The 15,855-nt window shown below is 24.4% G+C and overlaps 1 protein-coding gene across 1 annotated transcript; it reads left to right on the top strand.

Annotated features, from left to right (window-relative positions):
• The first annotated feature begins 14,720 nt into the window (after positions 1 to 14,720).
• Positions 14,721 to 15,491, top strand: LOC127261825 (dirigent protein 22-like). The gene has a single exon (XM_051290230.1). The coding sequence runs from the start codon at positions 14,841 to 14,843 to the stop codon at positions 15,396 to 15,398; it is 558 nt and encodes a 185-aa protein (XP_051146187.1). The 5' UTR covers positions 14,721 to 14,840; the 3' UTR covers positions 15,399 to 15,491.
• The last annotated feature ends 364 nt before the right edge of the window (positions 15,492 to 15,855 follow it).

The following is a 15,855-nucleotide window of genomic DNA, read 5'->3' on the forward strand; positions in this document are numbered from 1 at the left end:
TTCGGACGGGGAAATGGCGTCGTTTTGGGGAAGGGAAGGTCGTTGTGAGCTTCGTTTTGGGCACTCTCTTTTTAATTTTCCTCAAAAGAAGCTTCGTAGGAGGAAAAGACAAGACACTGTAAAAACCCTTAATTTTGTGAGATATTTCTCGTTTTAACTGTACTGTAATGAAATTAGGTTGGAGAAGATGAGTTTTGGGCGGGGCCCCGGGATTTGAGGTCCATTAGGAGTAGGCCCGTGCTGCACGTTTTTGTTGGAGCTGGACACCATGGTGCGCGGATTCTTAGTTGAGAAGGAGGGGATATAACGACGTCGTTTAAGTCAAGTTCTTTGACCGGATTATTATTATATGATTCGTTGATTACCAATACTTGTCTTTATTGACTTTATAATTTTATTATTATTATTATTAATTTATTATTTTTTTAATTTGGTTTTTGAATATAGAATTTTTTTTTGAATTTTAATAGTAAAGTTTGTTTAGTTACTGTTTTTAGAGAAATAATTTTATATAAATTTTATTTTAAAATGTATATATACATTAATATTATACTCCCTCCTCCGTCTACACATAAAAAGTAAACAAATATTTTTGCCGCGGTATTTAAGAAATAATAGTATTTTAATTATAGTTAAAAATAGTGTAATGATATTTTTATCTTTACTTTTTGACGTAAAAGTAATGACGTGATGTAAAGTAAGGATATTTGTGAAAAAAAAGAGGTATTTAATGAAATGTTTACTTTGTAATTGTAATTGGAGCCAAAATAAAAATATGTACACTTTCTAGCTGGACGGAGGAAGTATATAATATATATTTTAATTATTTATAAAAATTAATAATTCAATTCAAAACAAATTTTTTTATATAATTAATAGTATAATTTTATAAATAGTATATTGATATTTTCTAATTTTTGGACATAAGATCTAAAAATATTTATATTATATAATTAATAAATAATGAAATAATGGTTAAAAATCATCCTTATCTTTATGAATGTGTATTATATTTAAATGTAAAACACAATGATATTTATATAATAATTATTAAAAATAATGATAATTTTATGATAATACGATTATTTATAATAATAGAACTATTGATTTGGAATAGTAAAAAAGATAGGAAAATGAGACTAATAATTTAAGATGGATGGAATAGTTGATTTGTGTTATATAAATAAATATTGATGTAAAATTTTGAATATAATTATACTCCCTTCGTTCCATTGAAATGTTACTATTTTTCATTTTTGTCCGTCCTAAAGTAAGGTTACCATTTCCTAATTTAGTAATTGTACTACCTATCTAACATAATAAATACTCTTCCAACTTACATTATATTACACAAATGTCATTACTTTTATATTACACAATACTAATATGAGTATTTTTGTCATTTTCACTGCAACCTATTATAATACTAATATTCAAAAATCTACGTACAAAAAGTAAACGACAATCTTGCACCGGGACGGAGGGAGTATTTTATTTCAAAATACTTTTTTTGAAATTTTACAATAGATTAAGCAATAATAGTATTTTATTAGTTAGTAGAATTGTATTAAAATTTTTGAAATTTTTGTGATTTTATTTAATTAATTGTACAGTATATTTGTAATTTAGATAAAATTTAGTGATATTTTTTATTTGTATATGATTACTTTTATTAAAAAAAAAAAAGATTTTTTAATAAGACAAAACAAATGATAAAAAAAAATTGAATTGATATATATAAAAAGTAATATTTTATATTGATAAAATAATATTATTGAAATTGTACTATATAAACGTTGTTAGATTATTACTATTAATTGTCTTTATTATATTAATTATGCAATTTCATTATAGTAAAGTTTATTTAATAGGTAATTGATTTAATTAATTAAGTAACCATATTTGTAATTATTAATGTTGTGATAGCTGCGCGTGTGACCGACGCGTCGCGTCGGGTCGTGGACTGCTGAACGCATAGTTGGTCCATTTCAATGAACTGTAATTAATTACTATTATTATTATAATAATTAATTTTTATTTTTATTTTTTATTTTTTTATTGTAAAAGTCATTATCAATTTTAAGCATAGGGTGTGTTTGTTTGGGAGATTGGGTTGGATTTACATTATTCATCTAATTTTATTTTTTTTCCAAAAAATATCAAATTAAACACCTATTTTTTATTTTTTATATTATATTAAAAATCAATTTTACATTCAAAACAGCACATCAACACCTATTAGATCACATCATACAATTATTCAAATTCAAAATTTTTACTATTCAAATCCCAACTCAAAATCCAAACCCCTAAACAAACACACCCTTTAAAATAAACCTCATTCCCTTATTTCATTTTTTTTTCTCACTCAAATAAATATATTTTTATTTTATAAAATTTACTAAATTAAAATATATTTAATAAATATAAATTAATTTAATTAACTTTATAATATATATTTTACATTATATAAGATATACTCATAACATTTTTATTTTTATTTCGATAAACAAATATTGTAATCTATATTTTTAAAAAAAATTCTTTTTTTTTTAAATAAAATTATTTTATATTAATTATAAATAGAAAAAAAACTTATATTTTTTATTTATTGTATTATTTAAAAAAAATTTCTCTACAAACTAATATTATATTGCATACTATAATTTATTAACAAAATATAATATTCAAAATATTCAAAACAAATATTCTAAATTTATTTTAATTTTTATTATTATTATTATTTATATAAATAGTATTGTTGTAAATAATAATAATAATAAAATAATATTTTAAATTTAATATTATTAACTAATTAAATTTTATAATCTTAACTGAGTCACTGATTAAAAGAATCATTTCAATCATGACGGAAGAAGTGTAATTTTAATATTCCATTTTTTACTTTGATACAAAAATCTATAATATTTTAATTTTAAAATATATATATATAAAAATGAAAATTATATTTTAAAATAATGTTTATCAATTATAATTTTTCATTACTAAAATCTATATTATTTTAATTTTAAAAATATATATATAAAAATGAAAATTATACTACTTCCTATCAATTATATTTTAAAATAATGTTTATCAATTATAATTTTTCATTACTATTTTTTTTTTTAAATAAAATTTGTGGATATATAACTGTGGATGCTCTAGTATTGATAAGATATCATTTACAATAATACTCACATCACATGAAATACAATTCAATATATAAAGTACAAATAAACAATATGTGATATAAATAAATATAATATATAATTTGATAATATACGACAATAATTAAAATAATACATATTATAATTAAACTAAATACCTAAAGTATATAAAAATAAAGGGAAAATTGTTTTTTTTTTAATTTCGTAACTGGACTCTCTTGTGATTTTAGTCTCGTAAGTGGAGCATGTCGCAAATTAATCCCATAAGTTAAAATTTTTCGTTGTTTTAGTCCTCCGGCGCCGGAGACGCCTGCTTGGTTTGGCTCGCCGAAAGCCACGTGTTCGCCAGGTGTCCCGCCAGGTCAGCAACATATGGCGGACGCGTGGATTTATTTTTTTAATTTTTTAATTGGACCAAATAAAAATATTAAAAAAAAAAGTAAACTGCTTTTTTAGTCCTGTAACTGGACCCCCTTATTATTTTAGTCCCCTAAGTGGAGGTTGTCGCAAACTAGTCCCATAAGTGAAAAATTTTCGTTGTTTTAGTCATCCGGTGCCGGAGACGCCCGCGTGGCTCACCGGAGGTGACGTGTCCGCCAGGTGTCCCGCCAGATCAGCGACACCTGGCGGACACGTGGATTTATTATTATTTTTTCAATTTTTTTAATTTTTTTAATTGGACCAAATAAAAAAATAAAAAATACAAATAAAATTAAAAATAAATTAAAATAAGTTTTAAAAAAATATAAAAAAAAATCCACGGCCAGGTATCGCTGACCTGGCGGACACGTCACCTCCGGCGAGCCACACGGGCGTCTTTTGCGCTAGAGGACTAAAATAGCGAAAACTTTTCACTTATGAGACTGGTTTGCGGTAGGCTTTACTTACAGGACTAAAATGATAAGAGGGTCCAGTTATGGGACTAAAAAAAAAACAGTTTACCCTAAAAAAAACAAAGAAAATTAAAAAAAAAATTTACGTGTCCGCCAAGTGTCGCTGACCTGGCAGACAAGTGGCCTCCGGCGAGCCACGTGGGCGTCTCCGGCGCTGCAGGACTAAAACAACGAAAAATTTCAACTTATGACACTAATTTGCGACAGGCTCCATTTACGGGACTAAAATGATAAGCGAGTCAAATTATGGAACTAAAAAAACAGTTTGCCCAAAAATAAAACATACTTCTAAAAAATAAATTGACACTATTATAAGAATCTACACAGTACATGCTATATTAATTCAAATCATGCTGAATAATCTATATTTTAGATGTTAGTACTATACTAATTAATTTAAATCACTACTAAAATCAAATTGATACTCCCTCCGTCCCATAAATATGATCTTAATTGGATTGGACACGAAATTTAAAAGATATTAATATTATATTGATAGTCGGTAAAATATATGGATAAAAAACTTTTTTACTCTTGTGAGTGTATTAGTGTAAAAAGTAGTGACAATTATATAATAAAAATGAAAAAATAGAAGTAGTTTTATGGTGATATGATTATTTATGAAAATAAGATTATTGTTTTGAGAATGAACAAAAATGGTAAATAAGTATCAGAACGGAGAGAATATAACAGTAGTACATAACAAGATCATTAGAATAATTAGTTAAAATCATTTTTAACGAATTATTTAATGAACTCAAAGCGTGGACCTAAGTAATAATAATAATAATAATAATAATTGATCGGAGGTTAGCTTCTAGAAGAAATATAAAAGTATTTATAAAAAAAATAAAAATTGTGAGAATATTATATTGCAAAATCCTCGCACATCCAAATTTAATGTGTGTAATAATAATAATAATAATAATAATAATAATAAATAAATAAATAAATAAGAACAACAACAAGAGGCAGTTAGACCACGTGCAATGACAATGATGATTTAAGGTGTAAAAATAAAATACTCTCTCCGTTCCAAACACCCTGCAATATTTTATTTTTGTTATATTTTAAACATCCTGCAATATTTTCAAAATAAGAAATAATTAATTATACTTAATATCTACCCCACACTTTATCCTCTCACATCATCCAAATAAAAAAATAAAATATATATTTCTCTCTCCATCCTATCACCTAATTTCTAAATTATCCTACTTAATACTATCAACCTAAAAATCCGTACCAAAAGTAAATGTTGCACCTTGTTTGGGACGGAGGATTTGCTCTAACCTCTCATTTACTTTTTGCATTTTAATTTTTTAATATTAATTATTATATTAAAATTTAAATATAAATTTACAAAAAATAAAAAATATTTTTATTAGTATTTTATAATACTAATAAAAAGATATTTGTAAAAAAAAAATTATACAAATATAAAAATATTTTAAATGTAAATAGAATGATGCAAAAGGTAAATGCGACCCTTAAAGACAGTCGAAGGAAATATTAGGTTATATTCTTTTAAAAAAAAATTCTCTCATAATAAATGATATACTTTTTATTTAAATTCAATTTATTTTATTTGACAAATTTTTATATTTAGTAAAATATATTTAACAAATATAAGTTAATTCAATTAATTTTATAACATATAATACTATACTTATCATGTAGAAATCATCAAAATTATTTTATTTATATATTTTTTTAATAAATAAATATTTTTATTTATATTTAAATTTTTTATATCTTTTATAAAATTAATTATGTAATTATAAATATATATATTTATTTAATTATCTTATATAAAATTTTATTCTCTAAAGATAATGTTAACATTATATATATTTTATTGAGATATAATTTTTAAAATATTTATAGAAAAATTCTATTTTTTAAAAAATTATTTACTATATTAATACTTATTTTAAAAATACCACTAACATAAAAAATAATAATAATAATTTAGTTTGAATATACAAAAATTAAAGAAGCATCTTTGTTGAATGTTTTAGTTGTGACAATAAATGAAATCTTTGATACTTGATATTCCATTATTTGTATTATTCAATTATTAAATAAAGTTCATACATTAATTTACTAATTTCAGGTCAAATAAATTTGACCATTTTGTGGTGTGAAGAATTTTGCAATGTTTTAGGTTTGAATGTTGATGTAACACATCAAATCATAAATTTACTATTTTAATTTTGTTGTCTTAAATAAAAAGAATAATAATTGTATGTTTAATTGCTATTTTAATTAATTAATTATTTATTTATTTAGTATGACGTGGGAATTCGCAGTCGCTATCTGAAAGTGCGCACTGGGTAAACTCTCGGCTGAACCTAATACCTTATAAATTAGGTCCGACAGACAAGTCACACTAGGCGAACAATGCTTGGCATGTGACCTTATTATTACTATTTTTTTTATTTTATCTCACATATTATGCAAATATTTTCAAAATAGAAAATAATTAACTGTATTTTATCAAATTACAACACTCAAATAAAAATAATAAATATACAATTATTCTCAATTTATTATTCTTAATATTACTCATTTAAATTTTCGAAAACTAGATCTATTTGTAATCCTCTCTCAGTCACATGTATTATGTTAGAGTTTTATTTCAATTTGTCTTATATCTCATGTCATTTTTCTTTAATACATTTTAAATTTTATAATTTATAATTTTTAAAATTTTAATTAGATTAAAAATTTATCTCAATCTAAAATTATTTATTTTTATATTGTAATTAATTTTATTGATATATTTTTAATTATTTACTATTCATACGTTTTCTCAATTTTATATTACCTTAACTATGACATTCTCTAAGACGAGAAAATAATATATATATATATATATATAACATTTTGTAAATAGTAATAATAATAGTAGTATATTTTTATAAAAAAAATTATGAAAATTCATAGTAAGAAAATTCAAGCTAGAGGCACAAGTCAAAGTAAAAAAATTTACTAACGACGGTAAAATAAGTCACAATAAGCGAATTATGTGTGTCAGACAATTTTAGAAGCATTGAAAATTTGAACTTACGACTTTATGGTCAAAAATTCAACTTATTTATTATATTAAAGTGTTTATTTTTTTTAAATAAATAAAAATATATAATTTAAAACACACGACAATATTTCATACTCTGTTCCTCAATTAATAATAAGTTATGATATTAATTTTTATATGAATAATATTGTGGTCACACGTCCAATCCCTGCACCACCGAACCATTCCTTATTACAGGATTGTATATTTTGGGATTTTGTATATATAAAGATACATAAAATCTAATTTCTTTTGTGTGTGTATTTTGGGAATTTGTCTCTTTGAAGTAAAATATCTTTTAATATAATATCTTGTTGGGAAAATAAGGGATGGTTTGTTTTGTAAAGTGGTTTGAAAATTGTATGGGTACTATAAAAAAAAAAAAATAAATACGTGTAATATATTAATTTTTTTAAAAAAATATATATTGATTTATTTTCACAAAACAAACAAACCATAAGTGTTTTTGTACAATATTTTTAAAGAACATTTGAAACTTCACATTAAGAAAATAAATGAATACCTTACAATTTTATTAGACTTCATATATTTTTGTAAAGCCCATGCCAAACAAATTTTCTCATTTTTTACCTCATTTTTTTTTTTAGAAAAAAAAATAAAAATCTGTTGAGTCCACTCTTATCAAATTATATATATATATATATATTAAAAATTCCAATTGGGAAATAGAGGTGATTTTTCAGTTGGACTTAAATAGAAAATTGCCAATTTGGTATGCAAGTGGCCAAACAAAGCCTCATAAATTTAAAATATTATTATTATTATTTATTATTATTATTATTACTATTATTATTATTATTATTATTATTATTATTATTATTTTTATTATTATTAGGCAATTTACCAAACCATGACTCCTATTGATTTTTAAAGGTTAGGCAATTTTACACCTACATAGCAATAAATACATTAATATATATATATATATATAAATAGATATATATAGATATTTATTGTATATTTTAATTTGATGCACCCTCTTTTTTAGTACAAAATTAAGCAAACAGTTATCAAACAACATTCATAGTTTGTTACAATAACATGTCATCAATATAGTTTAGTGACTAGTCACTTTAAGGTTCAAATAACATTTTCTTGGTCTAGTTTTTGCAATATTTGTCGGAATTGTATACTGATCTTATAAAATAATACTCCCTCCGTCCCATATTGGGTGTCTTGGTTACTGTGGACACGGGAATTTATGATAAATATAACTAGTAGATAATTAAGAATGTATTAGTGAAAATAAATAACCTATTATATAAATCATTATATATTAAATTAAGATAACTAATTAATTTAATTAAAATTAAATTAAAAAATTTAAAATAAAATTAAGATGGGTAATTATTTTCCAAAAAAAAAGTGACATGAGATGTGAGACGGATAAAAACGGCAATATAAACATGAACATGGTCATTTATTCTGAAATTACTTTAGGAAAAGTACGCTTCATTTTAGAAATTTTCAAGTGATTTTTTGAAAATATATATACACATTGTTGATATGAATATTGTAATCAATCATTTTAAACTCAACTCAAGTTATGAGATGTCAGAACTTGTTCGATCCATTGAGAATGTTCAAGTCAAATTGGAAATATATTTACGGAGTTTAACAAATTACTTTTAAATAAAGAGATTATTATTTTTTTAGTAGCACGTGATTTTTTTTATTAGATGATAAATTTACAGACTATTATATTCGACTCAGGAATTTATACATTACACGCATTTGAATATTTGGCTACGCAAGTTCCCAAATTATAAAAAATTAAAATAAAATTTCTAGACCCCATCGAGAATATATTTTTAACCAAATATATACTCCCTCCGTCCACACATAAAGTATACAATTACTTTTGGCGCGGTGTTTAAGAAATAATAGTATTTTAATTATAATGGGTAGTTAAAAATAGTGTAATGACATTTTTGCCCTTACTTTTTGGTGTAAAAGTAATGATATGATGTAAAGTAAGGGTATTTGTGGAAAAAAGTAAGGTATTTAATGAAATGTTTACTTTGTAATTGAACGTCCCAAAATAGACATATGTATATTTTTTAGCTGGACGGAGAGAGTATTATTCAATGGTAAATATATATTATTCAATTCTTTCGTCTTAATTGAAAATATATTTTTACTATTTTCTTGGAAGTAAGTAATATATTATAACATAATTTACAACCAAATATTTTGTTATTCAATGATCAAACTTAACTTTCAATTGTAAATCGAGATGATTGCTATGTTACTTTATTCTATTTTATTTTTCCATAAACTAAGGTCCAAAAGACAATAATAATAATAAATAAAAGACAATTGTTTATTTTATTTTATTTGTTGTCACACACACATATATAAATATATAATAATAATAATAATAATAATAATAATAATAATAATTCTGAATATATTTTGGAACACATTAAATAAACGTGTCAAGAAAAAGTAGAGACATGTTTGGTATTGACTGCAACCTTTCTTGTATTTTATTGTTTTTGATACTTAATTTTGTGCATCAAATTGTGTCCACACAAACAGAGCCTTTATATTTAATTTATTAATTAATTTGGGCTTTACAAAATTGGATTGGAATCTGTCCCCCCCTTTTCTCGTGCCAATTATTAATATCACTATTCAAGATATTATATTATATTGGTTAAATTGCATAAAATCTACGTGTAGTTTTATAAAATTGAGCCAAATCTTTTATGCTTTAAAAACTGCGTCAAACTCTCTCGTGATTTCATAAACTACACGTCTAACCTCCTCCGCGGTCTTTATTTAACAATATTCGACAAATGCGCACAAACTGTGAATAAATTTTAAAATTTCAATTTCTGAACCCCTAAAATTATAAATATATTTATTTTTCTTATATTTAGTCTAAAAAATAGTAACTATATTAAAAAATAGTTATTTTTCTCAGGTTTTAAGAGTTTATTTTTATTCTTTTTTGGGCTAAATATAAGAAAAATATATATATATATATATATGTAATTTTAGAGGTTTAGAAATTGAAATTCTAAAATTTATTCGTAGTTTGGGCGCATTTAGGTCAAATACCGTTATATAAGGACCGCTGAGGGAGTTAGACACAGAGTTTATGAAACTACAAGTTTGACGCGATTTTAGAAGTACGAGGAAGGAATTTGGTGCAATTTCATGAAACCACATGTCAATTTTGTGCAATTTAGACTATTATATTATATTTAAATATTTATTCTATTTAGGGTGTGTTTGTTTGAAGGATTTTGGTAGATTTTCACTATTCATCCAATTTTTTTCTCCCAAAAACATCAAATCAAACACCTATTTTTCATTTTTTATATTATACTAAAAATCAATTTTACATTCAAAACATCACATCAAACCCTATTTATATCACATCATACAACTATTCAAATTCAAAATTTTTACTATTCAAATCCCAATTCAAAATCCAAACCCCCGAACAAACACACCCTTAATGTAATTTTGAAAATCTTATAATAAGAAAAATAATTAAATAAATGTATTAGAAAACAAAAAATTAATACAATGCTGAATGAAATAATATACTGTAAGATGCATTATGTATTATTTTTTTTGGTAAGAAAATTATTTTTAGTGTAGAATTAATAATTCGAAAGTACCGAAAATACAAACAAAATAAATTCTTCAACAAAAGTTTAAATAATTTACAAATTAGGCCCAAAGTATTTGGGCCTGTTTCCTATAATGAATAAAATTTAAAATTGCTTAAACTCTTGAGTTTAATTTATCAAAAAAAATTCAAATTTTAAGTATAGTTTTTAAAGTAAAAGTATGTTTATTGATGTAATGGTTTAAGAGGAAACACAAATTATAATTCCTCCCGTCCTATCGAAAGGTTACCATTTTTCATTTTTGTCTGTCCTAAAACGAGGTTATCATTTCCTAATTTAGTAATTGTACTACCTATTTAATATAATAAATACCCTTTCAACTTACAATATATTACACAAATGTTATTACTTTTATATTACACCATACTAATAGGGATATTTTTGTCTTTTTTACTACGATCCAATATAATAGTAATATTAAAAAATCTACGTGCGAAAAACAAAGCAAACGTTACCCTCCTCCGAAAGGACGGAGGAAATAATATAAAGTGCATAAGGCTATAGCTGATCATAAGTTTTTTATTTTAAAATATTAAATCAAATAATTAATTTTTTTATGTTATATTAAAAATTAATTTTTATTTAAAATTTTATATACTTATATCACATAGAATAATTAATTCAATTATAATTTCAAATGCACCTAATATAGTCACCCGTTGGCCATTCACTCAAAGGAAAATTTCTTCTGCTCACATTATTTTATCAGTTTTCTTTTTTCTCAGAATTATTAAATTAAATAATTATTTTTATTTAATATTATATAAAAATTAAATTTTTTATTTAAAATATTAAATTAAGCTTCTATTTATACCTTATCAAATATTATTTTCATTTCAAATTTTTAAAATACTATTTCGTAGAGCTGACAATGGGCTGATTCGTGTCGGGTTCGTGTTGGGTTGAATACTTTAAACGAGTTAAATTACTCAATTCTAATCCGACCCGTTTATGATCGTGTCGGGTTCATGTTGACCTGTTTATTATCGTGTCGAGTTCGGGTTGACTCGTGTTGACCCATATATATAATTAAGTCGAATTTCTTGATTCAAATTAAATAATTTTTTGTTATGTTAGTTTTTATTGGTTTGAACGTAAATTAGGTTGAATTATTTAAAATTAAATTTAGTTTAAATTAATTTATGAGAAAATTATTAAATTATGATTATTGTACATATATATAATAAATATATTAATCAATATTAATATATTATAATCAGGTTGTCGTGTCGGGTTCGAAGTTGAGAGCCTCAACCCTAACCCGACCCGTTTACTATCGTGTCAGGTTCGTGCCAATCCGTATACATAATCAGGTTAAAATATTTGACCCAAACCCAATTATATTGTGTCAGGTCGTGTCAGATTGTCGTATCGGATCAGTTTTTGCCAACTCTACTATTTCCCAACTTCATGCCCAACTGAAAGTATGCTTCTTTTGGTTTTTTTTTTTTTTTTTTTTTTTTTTTTTAAAAATAAATATACATAGTAATTTTATACAATATTTTATAAAATTTTTTGTATTTTCAATTAGGAAACATGAAAAATTGAATAATGAAAATCCTAAAAAACCCAAAAGAATTGTTAAATTAATTGTGTGGATGCCTCATTTTCTTACAATAATGTTCAAAGGAGAGGTAAGTCAAATATCTTAAAGAAACAAGAAATGGTTTAGTGTAATACTATATTTAATTATTTAAAAGCATTTTTTTAAAAAAATATAAGTCAACTATATTAAAAAGATTAGGCAATCGCATCATATAATAAAAAAAAAATTTTATATATAAACAAATACAATTGTAACGTTGTGTTTGATTTATATTTCAAATATAAATTGATAATACTATTCATTCGATACAATTTTCAATAAAAACATACCATTTCATTTCATAAAATATCGAATAAAAATACTAGTTAAATCAAAATTAAAATAAAAAATTCAATTCCAAATCAAAACCAAATAATCCTCATGGATCTTTTTACATATACTTTTGAAAGTTTTACTACTCTCTCCGTCCCATAATTAGGTATCCATTTGTTTTTTACACGTAGTTTTAGAAATATTAGTATTATATTGGAATATAGTAAGAATAAAGTAAAAATGACTAAAATAACCTTATTAGTATGGTGTGATATAAAGATAATGACATTTATGTAATATATTGTAAGTTGTAAGGGTATTTGTAATGTTACGTAGATAGTACAATTAGTAAAAAGGAAATGAATACTTTGTTATGGGACGGACTAAAATGAAAAAATGGATACTTTGTTATGGGACGGAAGGAGTATTATTTATCAAAATTATATATTTTTAAGTAAAATAACACAGAATACATATATATTTTTTGAAAAAAAGCACATCTTACACTCAACTTTTATTTATTTATTTATTTTATTAATTTTAATTTTTTTTCCCCAAAATCACATCTTATCAAAATAATGCAACAAGAAATAATAATTAATGACTCGTAGGATTTATTTGGTTCCTTACATTGTTTTAATAAAAATAAACTATATTTTATAATAAAATATTACATCGAAATATAATTTAAACTAAAATTCAATTAAAAAATTCAACTCAAATAAAAAACAAATAAATTTAAAATTTGTAATGTGATGTATTCAATAAATAGTTTTTATTATTCAACAATAAAGTTTAAATAGTATTTGATGTAATAATTTAAATATTTTGTGTAATATATTCAATAAATAATAAATATTTAATTCTACATATTAAAAAAAAAAAAACAAAAAAAAAGGGAATAGTCCGAAAACCACAATCCAAACATAGCCTTGGATCACACTACGAAATGAAATAAATTAAATTAATAATGTAGGTTGTAGACTTTGTCAATAAATGGATCAGAATAATATCTCATTGCCAGCTTCGAGTTCGATCGTATAATATTATACTCCCGTCCCAAATACCGTGTCTGCTACACTGTAAATACGGTATTTTAGGATGAGTGTAATTAGTAGATAATTAAGAATATATTAGTGAAAATAATTATCCTATAATATAAATAATTATAAATTAAGATTAAGATAACTAATTAGTTTAAAAATTTTAAATAATAAAATTTAAAAATTTAAAATGAGATTAAAGTGTGTAATCATTTTCCAAAAAAGAAAAATAACATGGTACGTGGGACGGACAAAAACGACAACGTGGACATGGTATCTGGGTGGGACGGAGGGAGTATTTAATTTAATTTAAGTGACTAGTCAGAATTCAAATCCCATTACATTATTGAAATTTGAAATTACTTTTATTTCACATAACATATTGCGTTAAATAAAAGTACATAGTTGTAATATATAAATACATTTTATGTACTGAAGTCAACTATAAATTGTACCTGTATTTGACTATAACATGTACTGTTTATTTTCTATTAGTATAATAAAAATATAATATATGAACAGACAATATATGTCATAATTAAAGACAACACAATTTATAATCGACTTCAGCACATGAAGTGCATTTATGACATTTATACGGTACAATTACTTACTTTTATTTAACACTCATTTTCTAACTATAATTATAATATCATGTGCTATCTGTTTTTTGACTAGGTGCCGGTAATCGTTGCTATAAATACTCTTACAATTCTCAGCACTATTTATCAAACAATTACTTCATCTGTTTCACTTACCGTGTTTTTAAAATTTTTTAATTTTAATTAAACTAATTAATTATCATAATTTTTAATATAAAATTATTTTTATTATGCGATAATTATTTTTATTAATATATTTTTAATTATTTACTAATTATATACTTCACAAAATTTTTGTATCTACAGTAAAAGGGACACACTAGCCTGGAAAGAGTATTATTATTATTATTATTATTATTATATAAATATCACATCAAAATTTTAATTTTTTTTATTTATTTAATTTTTTTTCCAAAACTCAATAACTTCCAAAACTATAAATGAAGTCCAATTCACCTATAAATAGAAACCCTACAAAAATCAAACACTAACCCCTAACTCAATTAAATTAAATTAACTAATCCACAATGGCACATTTACTCTCATTCTCCCTCCTCCTACTTGCTGCCGCTGCTACGGTGGCGGCGGCCGATCCCGACGCCTGGTTCCGAGCCTTCTCTCGGAAAAAGGAGAAATCAGCGGTCATCCGATTCTACCTCCACAGCGCTGAGGGGGGGCCCGAGCCGAATTTATACGAGGTTGCTCGATCGTCGATCACGGCGACATCGCCGACGCAATTCGGGCTGGTTAGGGTTTTGGACGACAAGGCGACGGCGGATCCGATCAGGAGCTCGCCGGAGCTTGGGCGGGCGCAGGGGATGATTACGTCGGCGGACCTCCGGGAGCCGGCGGTGGCGGTGGCGATCAACGTGGTGTTCACGGCGGGGCCGTACAACGGCAGCACCGTGTGTGTGGCGGGGAGGAATCCGATCGGGATCCCGAGGGGCCGGGAGCTGGCGATACTGGGAGGGACCGGGATCTTCCGGATGGCCAGAGGGTATTTGATAGAGAATACGTATTCGTTTGAGCCCGTTGAGAGATATTTTGTGTTTGAGAATACTTTGTATGTTCGTTACTACGACTAATTACACACTACATATATATATATATATATATATGTGTTTGTTTGGGGATTGGATTGGATTTATACTATTCATCCAAAATTTTTTTTCCAAAAATATCAAATCAAACACCTATTTTTTATTTTTTATATTATACTAAAATTAATTTTATATTCAAAATATCACATCAACATTTATTTATATCACATTATACAACTATTCAAATTCAAAATTTTTACTATTCAAATCCCAGCTCAAAATCAAACACACCTATAAACGGCAACAGTTACTGAACTGAATTTAGTAGGACATAATATGTAATAAACAAACAATAAATGATACTCTCCCCATTTTAATTCAAAAATTATTTTTACTATTTTTGTTTGTCTTATTTAAAAGTATATATATATATATATTTTTATCTTTTTTTGGAAAAATATTATTATATTAATATCAAAATATTTTTAATTTTTATTTAAAT

This window comes from Andrographis paniculata, unplaced genomic scaffold (genome assembly GCF_009805555.1).
Source record: "Andrographis paniculata isolate CXL003 unplaced genomic scaffold, ASM980555v1 Contig64END, whole genome shotgun sequence".
In the NCBI taxonomy this organism is placed as follows: Eukaryota; Viridiplantae; Streptophyta; class Magnoliopsida; order Lamiales; family Acanthaceae; genus Andrographis; species Andrographis paniculata.